Raw genomic sequence first — 17,087 nt, forward strand, 5'->3', positions numbered from 1 at the left:
ATGCAATGTCAAAAGACGCACTGTAATATAAAAATACTTACTGCAATATAGGGTACGGAGTAGTGCTAAATATGTTAGAAATATTTCATGACAGAGAAATACATTACAAAAGCGGAAGCGAAAAAAAAGTCACATTACAAAAGAGAGAGACATTCCCCAAGTGCAAAAAGTTCCCATACGGATATGCAACAAAATCAATGGACATTGCATACGAATTCAAGTACACGGTAAAACAAACTGGGTTACGTTTACAAAATGACTAAAGTACAATGTTTAGAAAGAAGAAACACTATGAAAGGAGGAGAAACGTCAAAGTCCAGAGAATTCCTAGTTGAGGTAGAAGGAAAAATGTCAACGACCGAAAAATGTCCTTTACGCTGACCCGAGACTCGACCAAAGGAAATGATAAACTCTGCACAGAGAAATGAAGGGAGACTTAAAAACACATAAAGGAAATAACGAACGCAGTACAAAGATATAAACAGATTTACAGCAACATCCTGCGTGTGAGTCCAAGGGTCTATCTACATGCACAAAACAGCTTAAACCAATTTGAGGCCGTTCCCCTAAAACCTCTACAGACGACCCTAACAGGATATGAATGAAGACAGGAGAGTTGAAAGGGATTGTGTCGTCACTTAGCGTACTAATGGTCCTGCTGAGTTCGTCCTGTACGTGATCAACCTCCCACGGACAAACGGACTTGCTCAGGGGTAAACACACCTATACGTGAATTGGTGTCTCGAGGTTTAGTCGGATGGTCTAGGTGCTTTTTTTTTTTTATTCGCCGAGCTGAAAATATTCGTTTTTTATATTTTGCTTTTAAACAGCCTCTATCAATAGACTTAAAGATATTCTCTCTCTCTCTCTCTCTCTCTCTCTCTCTCTCTCTCTCTCTCTCTCTCTCTCTCTCTCTATATATATATATATATATATATATATATATATATATATATATATATATATATATATATATATATATGTATATATATATATATATATATATATATATATATATATATATGTGTGTGTATATATACTGTATAATAAATATATAATATATACTGATACACACAAAACCACATAAATACACACAAAAATATATATATATATATATATATATATATATATATATATATATATATATATATATGTGTGTGTGTGTGTGTGTGTGTATATATATACTGTATACATATATATATATATATATATATATATATATATATATATATATACATATGTATATATATATATATATATATATATACATACTGTGTATATATATATAGAGTGTGAGTATCGTGAAGTACGTAAGATTTTCCAACAAATTCTTGCAACTTCCTTATGCAATAAAGAATGAAATCGACTTTACTTCGAGTTTACGTAAAATACGCTGTTAGACAACAAACGCTCGGGACTTTTCATACTCATAAGCATTTTGGCAAGATCATGACTAAATATCGAATCCAGTCAACCTAAAATGAATTCTAATTTACTCGTTCTTCTGTCCCAGCCAGGATTCGAACCTGTCCCTTTGAGTAGAAACAGTGAGTGATTATGATAATAATGAGTCCGCATAGACGACGAGACGGGGAACGGGTTATTTTCTGCCTGATAAAATACCTTTCATTATGGCTTCGTGATGATAACCTTAAGTCACTGAAAATCTCCAAAATTACTTCATTACCTCGTTAGACTTCCTATCAATTTCTGAAAAAGAACCCGTGTTGCGGGAAAAAAACACGAGAAGATAAAAATTCCCAAAATCCTGGGAAAACAAATAAGCGTTACCGATAAAACTAACGGAGAAATTGGACTTGTATAAAATATGAAAACAATTATATAAGTAGCCGGGAAAATTTTGGTTACAAAAACTGAGCAGAATTCATAATTATGGAATCCACGTTCACGGAAGCGTTTGAAAACGTACACTCAAATGAGCGCACGAAAAATAGATAACAGGTGATGCACAACGAAAACTAGATAATTGGTGATAAACAAAGTTTCATCCCGAAGATGAGACCTCATGCATGAGTTCACATCAGCCATGTTATTAGCTTTTAACAATCTTATCTTCGTGATACGACGAAGATACCTGCAGTACAAGACAGACTTCGGGTTTAAAGCTGCTTAAAATGAAACAGAAAATCAAGAAGTGATTATCTTTCAACAGTTTCCGCGAAGACAACGTTGAATGCCCCATTGGCCGGATGCAATTTTACCAACTCATTTATAATATTACTGCTATTAAAGCTTAATAAGTACTAGAAGCTGTGGTAGCAATATATTCAACAGCTTAGATGTTCTTAAACCTTTAATCTAACTGAAATATATACGACCGTGTTTAAATTGGTTGCATATCTTCCAACACAAATCCGTTTTCATTCCACAAGCCAACGAGAGAGAGAGAGAGAGAGAGAGAGAGAGAGAGAGAGAGAGAGAGAGAGAGAGAGAGAGAGAGAGAGAGAGATTGTTTCGCCAGTTAGAACGATTTCTAAAAATAAAAATATGGAAAAATGAAAAGCATCTACTACCAAAAATCAGGGAAGATTGATAATTTCCGATTTCTGAGATTCTTATCCAAGGATAAACTATTTTCCTACCAGTAGAATAGAAGGCGCCGCTGAAAGATGTAAAATGCAAAAAATAAGAGGAAATAATTTGAAACTGCCTATGATCATTTAAATACGAACTCCGACTTACCTGGCATAATACCAGAATAATTTGATTATTTACTCAATTAAATTCAACAAATACTGTGCAACTGAAATCAATATACGGTATGAAAAATAACGTGCCTGAAACGAGAAAATTCAGGTTAATATTTTTTAATATCTTGGCATGCTGAAAAATCTCTAATACTACTTCTTTACTATGATATAATTGTCAATTATACTTCATTAATTTGGCATAATGTAGGATTAATATTCCAATGGATTAAGAGAGGTTGAAACCTGGTCCATAAATTGGAGAATAAATTATGAATGTATTGACCTAATGGCACAGCTATTGCAAATATCTGAGTACGTTGACGCAACAATGCAACTTACTGAACTGCTTGAGTACTTCATTGCCTTATAACATTGAAGGTGGTTCCTATCACCATGTTTCTAGCCCAAATGGCATGGGTTCGAAGCCAGATCAGGGCAGAAAGACATACACAAGTATGTAATGTTATTCCCAAAATAGGGTGAACTCAACTTATCTATGTATATATAAAAAGGGATGTATGTATGTGTATGTGTATGTGTGTGTTCCATCCAGCATAACTCTGAAAAACATTGAGCAATTTCAACCAAACTTAGTGTAATATGACTTACTATATAGAAAAAAATACTGTGGGGGTAATACATCATTAGCACCAAAGGGCACCAAAGGGGGTGGGAAGGGCTTCCCTGAAATGGGGCTGGTTCTGCCCGTAGACCTAGTAACTAAATAAACTCTACATGTTTATCATACCTCGTTTCAGTATACATATGACCTACTATCTGGAAAAGAATACCTGTGGATGACAGGGCATCACTGGCACCATAGGGGGTTGGGGGTGGGAAGGGGGTGACATGTAAAAGCAACCAAAAACGACAAATATTAGGGTCTAATCTAACAGTTTTGAGGTCACTGAGATAAATGATGACACTACGTGCCTTCAGAGTCAAGTTCAGCTGGCCTAGGAAGGAGGAAAAAGTGGTGAAAAATAAAATGTTAAAAATGACTCCATAGCTTTCGAGGTCGCTGAGATGATTTGTGACACTCTCGATGTCCTTTAACTCCAAGTTCAGCCCCAATAGGAATGGGGGGTGAGAAAGGGTGAATATAAAATGTCAAAAAATGCTGGACAATGTAACTGAAGCAACTATCTTAACAGGAGAGAGAGAGAGAGAGAGAGAGAGAGAGAGAGAGAGAGAGAGAGAGGATTTATCAGTTGCCATTCAAGCCTCCCAGGCAGTGCCAGATTGGTAAATAGTATATATATATATATATATATATATATATATAATATATATATATATATATATATATATATATATATATATATATATATAATATATAATATATAATTATAATATGCAATTTATATACACCCTATAAACGCTGGTTTCATATCTGCGAACCTCTTTCGTAATTGATATAAAATCTGTTCTTTTCTACATTTTACAACTGGCATTGCAGAAAAGGTGCCTTTATATTCAACTAAGCAATTTAATAACCACTATAGTGTCCTCAGCTCTACAAATAAGACAGCAGATAAACGTCAGAGTGACTGGAAGAACAATCCGTTCTCTCATTTATACAAAATTAAGTTCTTAAATTGGATTACTAAAAATATATAAGTGCACGTTCATATATTTTCACGTTCTATAGTTGGAAATCAACATCAGGTCTGTTAGAATACGTGTACTATCAAATAAAATCATTTTAACCAAACGCAGAAGCAAATGGTATATCACTAAAGTTACTATTGCAGTGTCGTATATCTTAACAACATTACGACCGCAAACTCCAATATTTCCTTCAACTTCCTTCAACGAAAATAATAATGATCTGTAGCGTTCCAGCAGCGAAATAAATGATCCTCAGTGAACTCATGACCGTAAACTATAGACAAATGTCACCTGCCGTTGGTTCACTTTATGACAAAAGTTTGCAAGTATGTGATGGTAAATAACACGGGAGTGTTCGTCCACAGAGTGTGCGTGTGTGTGTGTGTGTATGTGCGTGTCGCTACTACAGAAAAAGTGCAACTACTCATTATATGATTCCGTTTTCACGTGGATGCGTAAATATACAACATTCTGGAAAAAACTGAGACATTAACATCCATATTTACGGTTGAAAACGCAACTCACTGCATAGCTAAACCAAAAGGCGGCTGAAATACGTAGCTTAATAATTCCTTCTAACAAGCTTATAGTAAAAAGAAACGAACTCGTGAACACCGATGCGAATTAAAAGCAGGTACGATAATGTTTAGGAGATAAACATGTCCACAGAATTTCCTCAAAGTTAAATCTGTCACTAACCGGACCACAATTGAGTACATATGCATATAGAAACAAACCCAATCAACGTAAAATTATTTGATCTGAACATTTTGTAGCCAGATTTCTGGCGTCACATCAAATCAGTCCGCTAATTTTTCAAAACAAGTACGGGGATCAAAATACGAAACCGGCCTGTTCCGCAACGCAAAGTCTAAGTGAAGCCTTTCTGTTAAGGCATAACCTTACCTTAGTCAACATAATCTCCATATGAAAAAAAGTCGGTAAACTCTACACGAAAGAGCCCCAGCTGGATACAGCAACTGACACTTCCAAGATACAAACAGACAGACGGAAGATCTGGCTCCTTACACAAAATCCTCATGTAATCCTTGTGAAAATTATGAATATGAGCCGGTTAAACATATACGAAGGGCATTGTACTATTCATTTAGCGGTAATTTACTTCCGACGGTTATACCTTTGAAAATTAATGGCAAATTACTTTAAGGGAAAATGACCGAATTCCACCCCCCCTAAAAACGTCACCTGAGGTAGGAAGGTTTCTCCTTTCCCTCATCTTAAATATAAAAGACGCTAAGGACCACAGCACCCACTTAATTACTTCCGATGTTATATAGAAGCCTCACCACCGCACTCCAGTTGAATGTGTGTAATTCTAACCGCGCGGCAATAATAACAGAACCTTTCCAGAGTTAAGGAAACGTTATCTTTGACACAACATCAATTTTCCACGTCAGACTATGAAATAAGGAATTTTTTTTTCTTAAACTTACCGTAATTGCAGGCTTCCACTTTACAAACACACTAGAATGTCCATGAAAAATGTTCAAATTATCATTTGATTTAGATTCTTATAATCTCGCTGCTCATCAACAACTTCCGGGGAAGACGATAAACTGTCTTCATTCCTCCCGTCTGGTAATCTTTGGAAAAGCTCTCCCCGACAATCGACTATATCGTATAGTTTCATCAGCGTCAAAATTAATTGGAAGGCTCTCATCAACTACGATCATACACTGATGATGAAGACTTCATTCTCCATTCTGCATTCAAATAGCTGGGGTTATGCGAGTGAACTAACTCTAAAAACCAAGAGAAATGACGCCCGTGGATAAGAGAGTACACCGTGCTAGAACTCTTAATCAAAATTCGGAACAATTCATAATCCAAAAGGAACCTGTTCTGGTTAAGTGGTAAAACTTCCTCATCCAAATATCGTACAAAAGAGGTTACAAAACTTAAAACATAGTAGCCAGCTTTATCCGTAACCAGTAAGGGGATAAACGTCATATAAATGCAGATGATCTCCTAAAAAAAAAAAAAAAAAACTGTTTAGTAACACGGCATGAAGAAAAATGAGTGTAGTGATGTACACACCTGTATTAAATTGCAAATATCCACTATACGGCAATTTTACACTACCTTATACGACCATTTTATATTGCGCCAACAGATATTCAAAATAATCTTGTCTAACACGACTAAAATATTAGTAAGGATAGATTTCACAAATTTTTCATATATATTATATATATATATATATATATATATATATATATATACTATATGTGTGTGTGTGTATATTGTATACTGTATATGTGTATATGTATATATATATATATATATATATATATATATAAATATATATATATATATATATATATATATATATATATATCCATGAAAATATATCCATGAAAAGACTAAAACAAGAAAGAACCGCTATTCGTCTGCAATAAGAACCAGATGACGACAGCAGAAGAATTTGATGAATAAGTACTGACAGGCTTTGTCAACTGAGGAGCAATCCCTACCCACCAAGAACAAAAACCGAACTATGTATTTATTATAAAAACAAAAGAACATTAAACTTAGTTATATGAAATAGTAATTTCATACCGCTGCGCCGTCTTCACATATCCGTTGTTTATCAATACCTCTGCATGTTTGGGAACTAAGTAAAGTAAGTACAACTTAGTTTAACCAGACCACTGAGCTGATTAACAGCTCTCCTAGGGCTGGCCCGAAGGATTAGATTTATTTTACGTGGCCTAGAACCTACTGGTTACTTAGCAGCGGGACCTACAGCTTATTGTGGAATCCGAACCATATTATGACTAGAAATGAATTTTATCACCCAGAAATAAATTCCTCTAATTCTTCATTGGCCGGTCGGAGAGTCGAACGCTGGGCCAACAGCGGTGCTAGCAAAGAAATCTGCCACCCCTCCAATGAAGAACTTACGTTCAGGAACTGTAACTAGCTTCTTTTGTGTAAGGTTGTACCATAGCATTTACTGTCAAGGGCAGCTTCAGTCTGGTAATATAAAAAAAAAAACACTTAACCGCCAAATCCTAGCAGGTAACAAGTGATGTAGATATGCACCATAATGTATATAAATAAAACTACTTTGAATTAATATATGTTAAAATACAAAAGCTATAAATTATTCTGTCATCTTTCAGGGATGTATAATCAGTGATTCCTGGACTTCTTAAAACAGAGGTGCAGGGGTTACCAATCAGGCCACTGAAGTAATAAAAGAAGTTGGAACCTAAGTGCTTAGCAAGTACCTGAGGAAGTACCTGTACAGGATGCAAACTATGCATAACACCAAGTTTTAACAGCTTACCTAACAACCCAAGTCATAGTATTTAATTCGTATTACTTCATCTGAGTGAATGTGATAGAAATCAACAAACAGTAATATACATAAGGTAGAAATAAATTACTATCCGAAGTCGAAATCGAACCCAGGACCTCTTGGATGGGAGACAAGAACACTACGGCCAATCCACTGAAGTCATAGAAGAAACAGAAAACTAAGTATTTAGTAAAATAGTACCTGGGGAGTTATCTGCGCAGGCTTCACACTGCATACCAGCTAGTTTCACCCAACTTCCTGACAAAGTAGCAAAAGGTATAGTGTTCAATTCGAATTATCTTATCCGAGTGAAGTTTACAGGAATCAATGGAGGACATCATGTAAAATGTAAAGATAAATTTTCACCTGGTGTCAGGATCGACCCCTGGACCTCTTGCGTGAGAGATGAAAGGGTTCACAAAAAGAGTTGGAACCTCAGTAATTACACAGTACCTGAGTAGTTACGTAGACGGACAGTATACGTTCCATACCAGTGCGTTTTACCAAACTCTCCACCTAACCAGTGATCCAATTCATGTATAATTTAAATTACCGGAAGTGAGTGAATGTGATGAAAATTAACACACAGCAGTTTTAATTACATGTTATCACTCAGGTCACTGGTTAGTCAGGGAGAAGTTGGGTAAAAACTCTCTTGTATGCAAGGTGTGCTCCCTACCCAAGTAACTACTTGTTATGGTGTGAGTACTCAGGTCCCAACTTCTCAGTGGGATGATCGGCAGTGGTCTTGCAACTAAGACGTCCTGGGTTTGATCATGAAGAGATGAGGAAATTTATTTCAGCATTTTGCACTTTACTGTGTTTATTTCCACCACATACACTCAGATCAGGCAATTTCAACAAGTAACTTTCCCTTGGGTCATTGGTCTTCTCTTGTGGTTAATGGCAATCATCACTGTACCACTGCAAGATTCTGGAAAATAAATTTCTTTTACATTTCTCTGCAGAGCGCAAAATCCCCAAATGGCTGTGGGCTAGAGGTCTACAGTCCCGTATCTTGTATACTTATTGCATAAACATATGCATAACATTAAAGAGGTACATTCTGGTGTTTTGAATGTGTGAGACTGCGGAACCCGAACATTAAGTATGACGTTTTATCTGTTCACCTACCGAGTTGGACGTTAATGGCACACTGGCACACCAAAATAAAAGGGGTGAGCAATAGTAACTAGAAAGGATAAAGTGTGATTTCGTCAGGGGTGAGTGAGACAAGCATGGCAAGACAGGAAGACTGTGGGAACATAAGTACGAAAATGAATGTTGCAAGCAAAGGATTCCGTAGGTGAGACGGCAGCGGGATAAAAGCTTGTGACAGGAAGTGCATATGATTCAAGAACGGAGAAAAAAGCGGAAATGGGAAAAATTTGTTATTTTTGCAACTATGTTGGTTGATTTGGGAGAAAAAAAACGGCTGTGTTGGAGACGATGGCTCTGATTTGTGTAATATGAAAGGGAGTTGTGAATGTATGGAGTGCGGAGTGATTGATGTTTGCAGATGAAAGTGTCAGTTGGTGCCGAAGAAAATAAAATCCAGACCGCTGAACTGTTTTAAAGGGTTAAAACAATGATAAAGTTGGAAGTGGTTATTAACAGGAATGATATCTTGAGGGTAAAAGAACGCTAGAAAGATGGAACAATGAAAGTCAGTAAGAAAAGGTGGAGATAATGGCCGATCTGTACTCCGTATTGGGGAGTAAATGTACTAGATGGTGGTAAAATACGATAATGACGGAGGAGTGGCAAAAGGTTCCAAGAGCAGGATGTTTTGGAAGAAAAAGTCTGGATATAGTAAGGGACTGCTGAGCCAAATTTCCTCAATAAAAAGTAAGTTGAATGAATGAGTGAAAGTGTGGACATGTAGGGAGATATATCATTTGCACAGTATATGTGCGGCAAGAGGTGTTGCAAGTGTTTAATGTTGAGATAAGGCAAACTACAAAAATTTGCCGAAATGAAAAGATGGAACAGAGCGCTGAGAGGTGCTTTGGTCACTTGGAGGTAATGATAGACCACAAGCTGGTGAAAAGGATGTGTAACGGGGTACACCTGTGAAGTTCTGGAAGGAAGGAGGAGAACGAAGTTCTGGAAAAGGTGTTGGAAACCGAAAGCCTTAAGACCCAGGAAACAGAAGCGTGAGTGGGTTCACTGCCTACAGTTCAGGTCAGTCCGCAGCCGATTAATATTTTCATGCATTTATATGAAAAGATAGATGCGTTGACGGTTTGTCTCAATATCAAAACCACAATTCAAACCAGCTAGTGACCGTGGTCATGTCTTTCTCTGGGAAGAAAAGAGTCCATACATACATGTATATACATCCATACATACACATATATATATATATATATATATATATATATATATATATATATATATATATATATATATATATTTATATTGTGTTGTGAGAAATGTGGATTGGCTCATTTAGGAGTCAAGAGAAGGAAAAGGACTAGAACTCATTCTGAAATGCTCGCCAAGAACCAGAAGGTCAACGCCTTCTAGCGTCGCCCCATCTACGGACAAATAATAGTGAAAGAAAATTTGCGTCACGTACAGGTTACACATGACGATGGTGCGTGTGTCTGCACGTGTAACAGGGAAATGCTTGTCTAACTCCTTGTTTTCTAAGTGTAAAATAACTCTCACCAACTCCTGGAGAACTGCACTACCGCAAATACGATACCTGTAAGTGGAGAAAGAACTGTCATTCAGTGTAAAAACAAATTAAAACAAACGAGTCATCTTAAAATAATCAGTGAAAATTAACAACGCTAAATTACTTATACTTTTTCGATTGAAAAATAATGTAATATTTTTATTGGTTATGTTAATTACGTAAAAGTTTAGATCTTTATTCCATGTAATTAATACCTGTAATTAATACAATGAGTCGGTTTGACTACATATCCAATCCTACCAAATATGTATCTCTAAAATCAAAGAAAATGCATAACAGAGAATCATTCTGAATTTGTATGATAAGCCTTTAATATACATCCTACACAACCAAGTACCAATACATCTAAATATATTGACAAAATACCAAGACAATTTGCCTTAAAAAATGCCATACCCCAGCAAACATAATACTGAAGCTGAAATTCCTGATGAAGAATACTGTACAACGAACTCAACCTTCGACGGTCCTAAAATTAAGATTTTATAGCCATCGCTTAAGAATTTTTCCCTACAATGAATATATCTACGTAATGTGCTGAAGGTTCGACGCCACAATTAGCCTTCGAAAGTGACGGTTTACATTCATAAGAAATTAAATCAGTTTTTTAGTTTTCTTTACAAGAAAACTTTTGAGATGGTTTTGTCTGTCCGTCCGCACTTTTTCTGTCCGCCCTGTTCTTAAAAACTAACGAGGCTAGAGGGCTACAAATTGTTATGTTGATCATCCACCCTCCAATCATCAAACATAGCAAATTGCAGCCCTCTAGCCTCAGTAGTTTTTATTTTTATTTAAGGTTAAAGTTAGATGAGAGTTTCATAGGCCGTAGCTGAGAGTTTCCTACATTCATACGCTGTATATTAAACTCGATTGCGCCGAAGAAACTTCGGCGCATTTTTTAGTTGTTTTTATTTTTCCACGTTTCATTTGCTATAAGTGTCACTGAAACTTATCTCCAGTGTAACAGAGGAACTAATGTAAAATAAACTATGCGAGAAAAAAATACCGACAGACACTAACAAAAAGTTAATTACGTGAGAACACATGTAAAATAAATTCTGCTTAACGCAAATATGGGGTTTTACTTTAATTTTCTAATTAAACTTTTATTTCAAAATCAGCACGTGATATTTTTTTCCTCGGCATTTTCTCGAGACGAAAGGAAGTTTTGCAACATGAGCCTGTTGCAAAGGACTTTAAAAGTGGTGCTTGCTAAGGTTGCTGAAAAGCTAATTTTAATGTCCTTAAACGAGTGACTTTAATCTTGGAACTTGACAAATCCAAGCTCATTGAAACTGTTTAGGATCTACTTTATCATTATTATCACTATTCAAGAAGAAGACGGAGATGAAACCTATTCATGTGGAACAGGCCCACAGGGGCCACTGACTTGAAATTCAAGCTTCCAAAGAATAAGGTTTTCATTAGGAATAATTAAGAGGAAGTAAAGTAAAATACAGAAAGAAGAGATCCCACTTGCCAAAAAAGGAAAAATTAATGAATAGATGAATAGATAAAAAAAGAAATAAAATACAAGAAGAATAGTATTGGGATAGTAATGCAATGCATTTTCGCTTCAACTTCTGAAGCTGCAATTGCAAGACACCCTATATGAAATTCGTAACAGAAGTATTTGCAAGCCACCAACTTCCTCTCATCCACATTCTGTTTAGCGACCAACAACCGAGTTGCTGCCGATTGGGTTTTCATTTAGTGTAGAGCTACATCGCCTCGGGTAGCGCTCTGGGATCTCTGTTGCTATACGGCCATGCCTCATTTGCCCTCATGATGCCCAGATTGTTGTTCAAGAATAAAACACCTAACAATATGCAGACGAGGCCTCTCTTGTTGCAGTGTTTTTTTTTACTCCATTCGCAGAAGGTCAGCATCCATCTTCTGCTCAAGGTGCCGTACTGTCACACTGCCCGATACCATTTGTTTTACTGTATTAATTTCGAAGGGTATTCCTGGAGGCTGCAATGTTACTTTATATCTAATACACCATTGCTATAGTGTTTTTACTTTCATTGCTGTTTTCGTATGCAGAAATTGTTTTATTGATTATTTTTCTTTTATTTTTTCTGTTTTTCACAAATTGATATTCTGTCCCGTGCAAATTTCCTCTGCAAATCAATGGCCTCGTAGGCATGATTCATAACAATCAGTGCAAGGTCACGCACATACACATTACATATATATATACATATATATACACGTGTGTGTGTATACATACATATACTGTATGTATATATATACATATAAATATATATGTATATAATAATTATATATGAATAATGATAGAGTGTCGAACTCCCATCATCTTGACGGTTTTCTACAATCTCAAACTTAAAAGTATAACAGGTTTCAAGAATAGATCACAGCGATTATATATATATATATATACATATACATATAAATGTATATATATATATAACTATATATATATATATACACACACACATATATATATATATATAATCGCTGTGATCTGTATCTATTCTTGATACTAAATATACTAAGATTTGAATTGTAAACAAATCAAGATGATGAGAGCTCGACCACATTTTTATTATCTGCGCACTACAATATAAAATTAACAATATAAAACAACAATTTCTAGGATTATTGAAGTTTAAAGCACATAGTGTCGAGACATCACGTCCTCTCTTCAGTCGGAAAAATATGAAAGAGGGAACAAGACGTCTCAAAAATATTACAGAATTATCCTGTAACTAAAGTGCCTGTCTTTTGAAAATGACAGCAAACTGTACGTAATTTCGCACTCGCATCGTACTTATAATATGCACTGTACATTACATTGCAATCTATTTTCTTTTTGAAGATTTTTCTGACAGTTGGATTACGTGTTACACACTGACTTAATAAATATAAAGATAATCGACATCGTGGTGTTATTGCATTCAGCCACCATGTCTGGCAATGTTTCAGTTCAGACATCCACACTTTGACATTTGACTTATCGCTCATTTGAAAAGCCTTGAGGGAAGATCTCTTAAGAGGCACGAATTTCTACAAAATGATTTCTTATTCTGGCATAAAACAGAACATTACGAAGCAAACTGCATCAGACGAGCGTAATCAACATGTCAGAACCTACGTTTGTTATTCAAACTTCACTCAACTTTATCCTAAACGTTATGTTTTGACGCTCAAGATCTTACATATATCTTATTCGCTAGCCAATTTAAGTATGAATATCACTCATATATATATATAATACTAAATATGACTCGGTGCACGATAAAAACTCGATTGTTGCAACAGCGTGTAACTCTACCTGTTGATATTATCGAGTAGCCTCTGGTGAAACAATTTCTATAACTTTCCAAAGGTACAATACAGAACGTCTATTCCCTTGAGACTAGGGAAATTAGCTCAAGCAAGAATACACGCACACCTATTATAAATAATAAAAATTACTTTGAGTACACCAACATCAGTTGGTAAAACGACGATATGTATATGACATTAATCCCAAGAACTTTTTGCAAGGAAAACTAATGAGAAAGTATAAAGAGATCTTCTGTTACAGGTTTTAAAGGGGTTTTGACTGTAAGGACAGTTAACTCGTATAATTTTTATTAGTGTTAAAATATTTATAACAGAGCAAGCCTAAGGGCCATTAAATATCAAAACAAGGAGGCTCCACAGAACAGGATACTAATATGCAAAAATAACGAAAATAAATAGAGGAGAAAAATAATTAATACAGAATTTCAACACGTACTAAGCGAATACAAAAATGCATAATCTCTTAACAAAAATTAGCGTTATGCTTTCTTCTTTTGCAGAAACAAATTATTATTATTATTATTATTATTATTATTATTATTATTATTATTATTATTCGATAAAACTAAATTGATACGGACATAGTTCAAGTGTTAGTTAACTAAAAACTGTTTACTTTAATAAGCATATTTTCAACTGTTGCTTACCGGAAAATAATTAACAAATAACATTTGACACAACAGAAAAGAACATAATCTTTAACGTTACACGGAACTTAATATTGTCATAATCATAATTAAACATTTTATATTCTCATCTACTGCAATTTTTTTTACAAAACAAAATTTATATGCTTGAGTATATATATATATATTATATATATATATATATATATATATATATATATATATATATATATATATATACTTATATATATATATATATATATATATACTGTATATATATGTATATATATACATATATGTATATTTACATATATATACATATATATACATATAATTTTCAACTTGTGCCTTTTCCCTTGCTGCGAGGGGCCAGAAGGGTTAGAGTTTAGGTTCCCAACCAGTCTAGGGATGCGGCTGCTAGCTCCTTGCCGTATCTTTGACTCTCAGCAGATGCTGGTTCAATTCACAGCTGGGCTGACTGACAGGGGCATTTTGCAAAGGCAATCCTGAATAATTATTTTCCCCATAAATATAAAAGTAAATTATCTGTCAAGGGGCGTATATACTACGGCGTATATAAAGCAAACACTAATTTTCTGTTTCTTTCGACACATTTACAGGAAATGTTTAAGAATATCACCTTCTTTAATTTATCATACTAGTCTACTTTCCTTCCTCGCCGATAACACACACACACATACACACACACGCACACACACATACACACTCAGAGTATTTTTAACATTGCCTTCTAGGCGTACCAGTTATCATGGCATTCATCCAATAATATAATTTCTTTTACTGAGTAAAGGGTTCACCTTTTTTTTCTTTCGTTCAAATTCAAAACATCTCTACCCATAACGCATAATTACGACTGGAGCTCTCGTAATATTTCTTTTTAATTCTAATATTGTTTCGTGTAATCTTCCACAAGAACTCCACATACTCCAGTTTTGAGTTTGCATAATTCTTAGCTCTTCAGTGAGTCTTCTTTAACAAATATAATATAAATCAGGGAAGCAGGAAGGACTAAATCATTGCATAATACTCAGTTGAGTAAAATAATTAATACACTTTGAAAATAATAACTTATCCTGCGGGCAACCGTTACCGGAAGCGAAAAAGACGTGTAAAGAAACCTTAAAAAAACTACAACTTTTATATTATCAACATTTTCTCTCTCTCTCTCTCTCTCTCTCTCTCTCTCTCTCTCTCTCTCTCTCTCTTCTCTCTCTCTCTCTTTATAAATATACCTTAGAACGGAGGTGTATCAAAAAGTGAATGTTTTACAGAACAAAGACGCCCCAAAGGAAATATATATATTTTTAAAAATTCTCAGTTGTTTTATGTTCTTGAATTTTCTTCTGGTTTATTAGACAATCGATCAAGGAAGCGTGTCCAGGGTTAGAGGAAGGATGAAAATGAAAATTTCATATGGGAAAGATGTATGAGTTTTGGTAAATGACATAAATTATTTATATATATATATATATATATATATATATATATATATATATATATATATATATATATATATATATATATATATAACCTAAATTTTTATGGACTATGCCAGTGATCGACATTCCTTTGCCTGAAAACAAATTCTAATAAAACTAATTCTCAATTTTTTAAATGTAATTAAGAACTGTGCGCATAAATATCTACATTTTTATAATACACGTTTAATCATAAACGTACAGTGAAATATAACTGTTTACATATTTTCAAAAGTAAAGACAAAAATAAGAAATTTGTCGACGCAATAAAATATACAATAATTTCTAACGGTAAAATTCTGTTTCTACCCATCCCAATTAATCTTGGAAAGAATTTCCCAAAGTTTATTTGTTAAATTCAGCTGAATTCTCTTCATGACCTTGACTTCCTTCGGATATGAAATACATTAAAATAACTAGTTCATAATTCCCAATAAGTCTGACAATCAATGAAAGAAGGAAAATATTCTTAAAAAGTAGCATGCAGGATTTATGGTAAGAATACATAAAGTGAGCATAAATTTATTCATCGAGACGGTCACGTGCCACGTGCCAAAGAGGGTACATTTCAGGCAGTACCTGTAATACTGGTAGTGGGGTTGCGTGACGTGTAGGTCCATGGGCATGGAAGGGTGGGGCAGATGGTGAGGGCCATACCCTGAGGCCGCTTCTCCCCCTTGCATCATGCTTAGCGGCCAGAAGGGGTCCATGGCTCCCCACCCCTGTACCCCACCCCCAGGGGCGCCTCGCGGGTTAGCCGCCAACTTGGCGGTGTGATGGACAGCTCCTTCCAAAAAGGAGTTTGATCCGCGCCTCTCTCACACTGCCGCCGTCACAACACCACCGCTACCACAACAAAACACTTCGGCCGCGTCTCAACCACGCTCGAGCCGTGCACTCTTATTACACAAACGACAATCTATCAAAACCACTGAAAACACTGGGTAGCAGCTGACGACCCGCGGGAGGGCAGCGGGTATCCTCAGGGTAAAATCACACAACGAAACACGTGGACACCGCTGGGGAACGCCGACTACCTGTGTCTCACATAACGTTTGCACCGGGGTTGGTGTGTGCACTGGGGGAGCGCGCGGGCCTGGGGATGCCACAGCCATGGAGAGGGGCGGCGCCAGACAAGGCTCCGCCCCTCCCAGCCCGGCTTCATTGACGTCGCGGAGGAATCCCCGCCCACTGGACTACAACCACCAATCAGCATCAAGAACCCCGTTCTGGTAACCAGTGACGCCGTGGGCCCCCTCTTGGCCAATAAAGGGGGCGGTAAACCCGCGTTCGAGGAGT

At 35.8% G+C, this 17,087-nt stretch overlaps 1 protein-coding gene across 1 annotated transcript in view; it reads right to left on the bottom strand.

The window, feature by feature from the left end:
* trh (trachealess) overlaps window positions 1-16,871 on the bottom strand; it is a 1,401,459-nt gene extending 1,384,588 nt beyond the window's left edge. Inside the window, 1 exon segment of the mRNA XM_067083537.1 lies at window positions 16,368-16,871. Coding sequence (XP_066939638.1) covers window positions 16,368-16,498 — 131 coding nt within the window. The 5' untranslated portion in view covers window positions 16,499-16,871.
* Between the last annotated feature and the right edge of the window lie 216 nt (window positions 16,872-17,087).

Source organism: Macrobrachium rosenbergii, chromosome 3 (assembly GCF_040412425.1).
Source record: "Macrobrachium rosenbergii isolate ZJJX-2024 chromosome 3, ASM4041242v1, whole genome shotgun sequence".
Lineage (NCBI taxonomy): Eukaryota > Metazoa > Arthropoda > Malacostraca > Decapoda > Palaemonidae > Macrobrachium > Macrobrachium rosenbergii.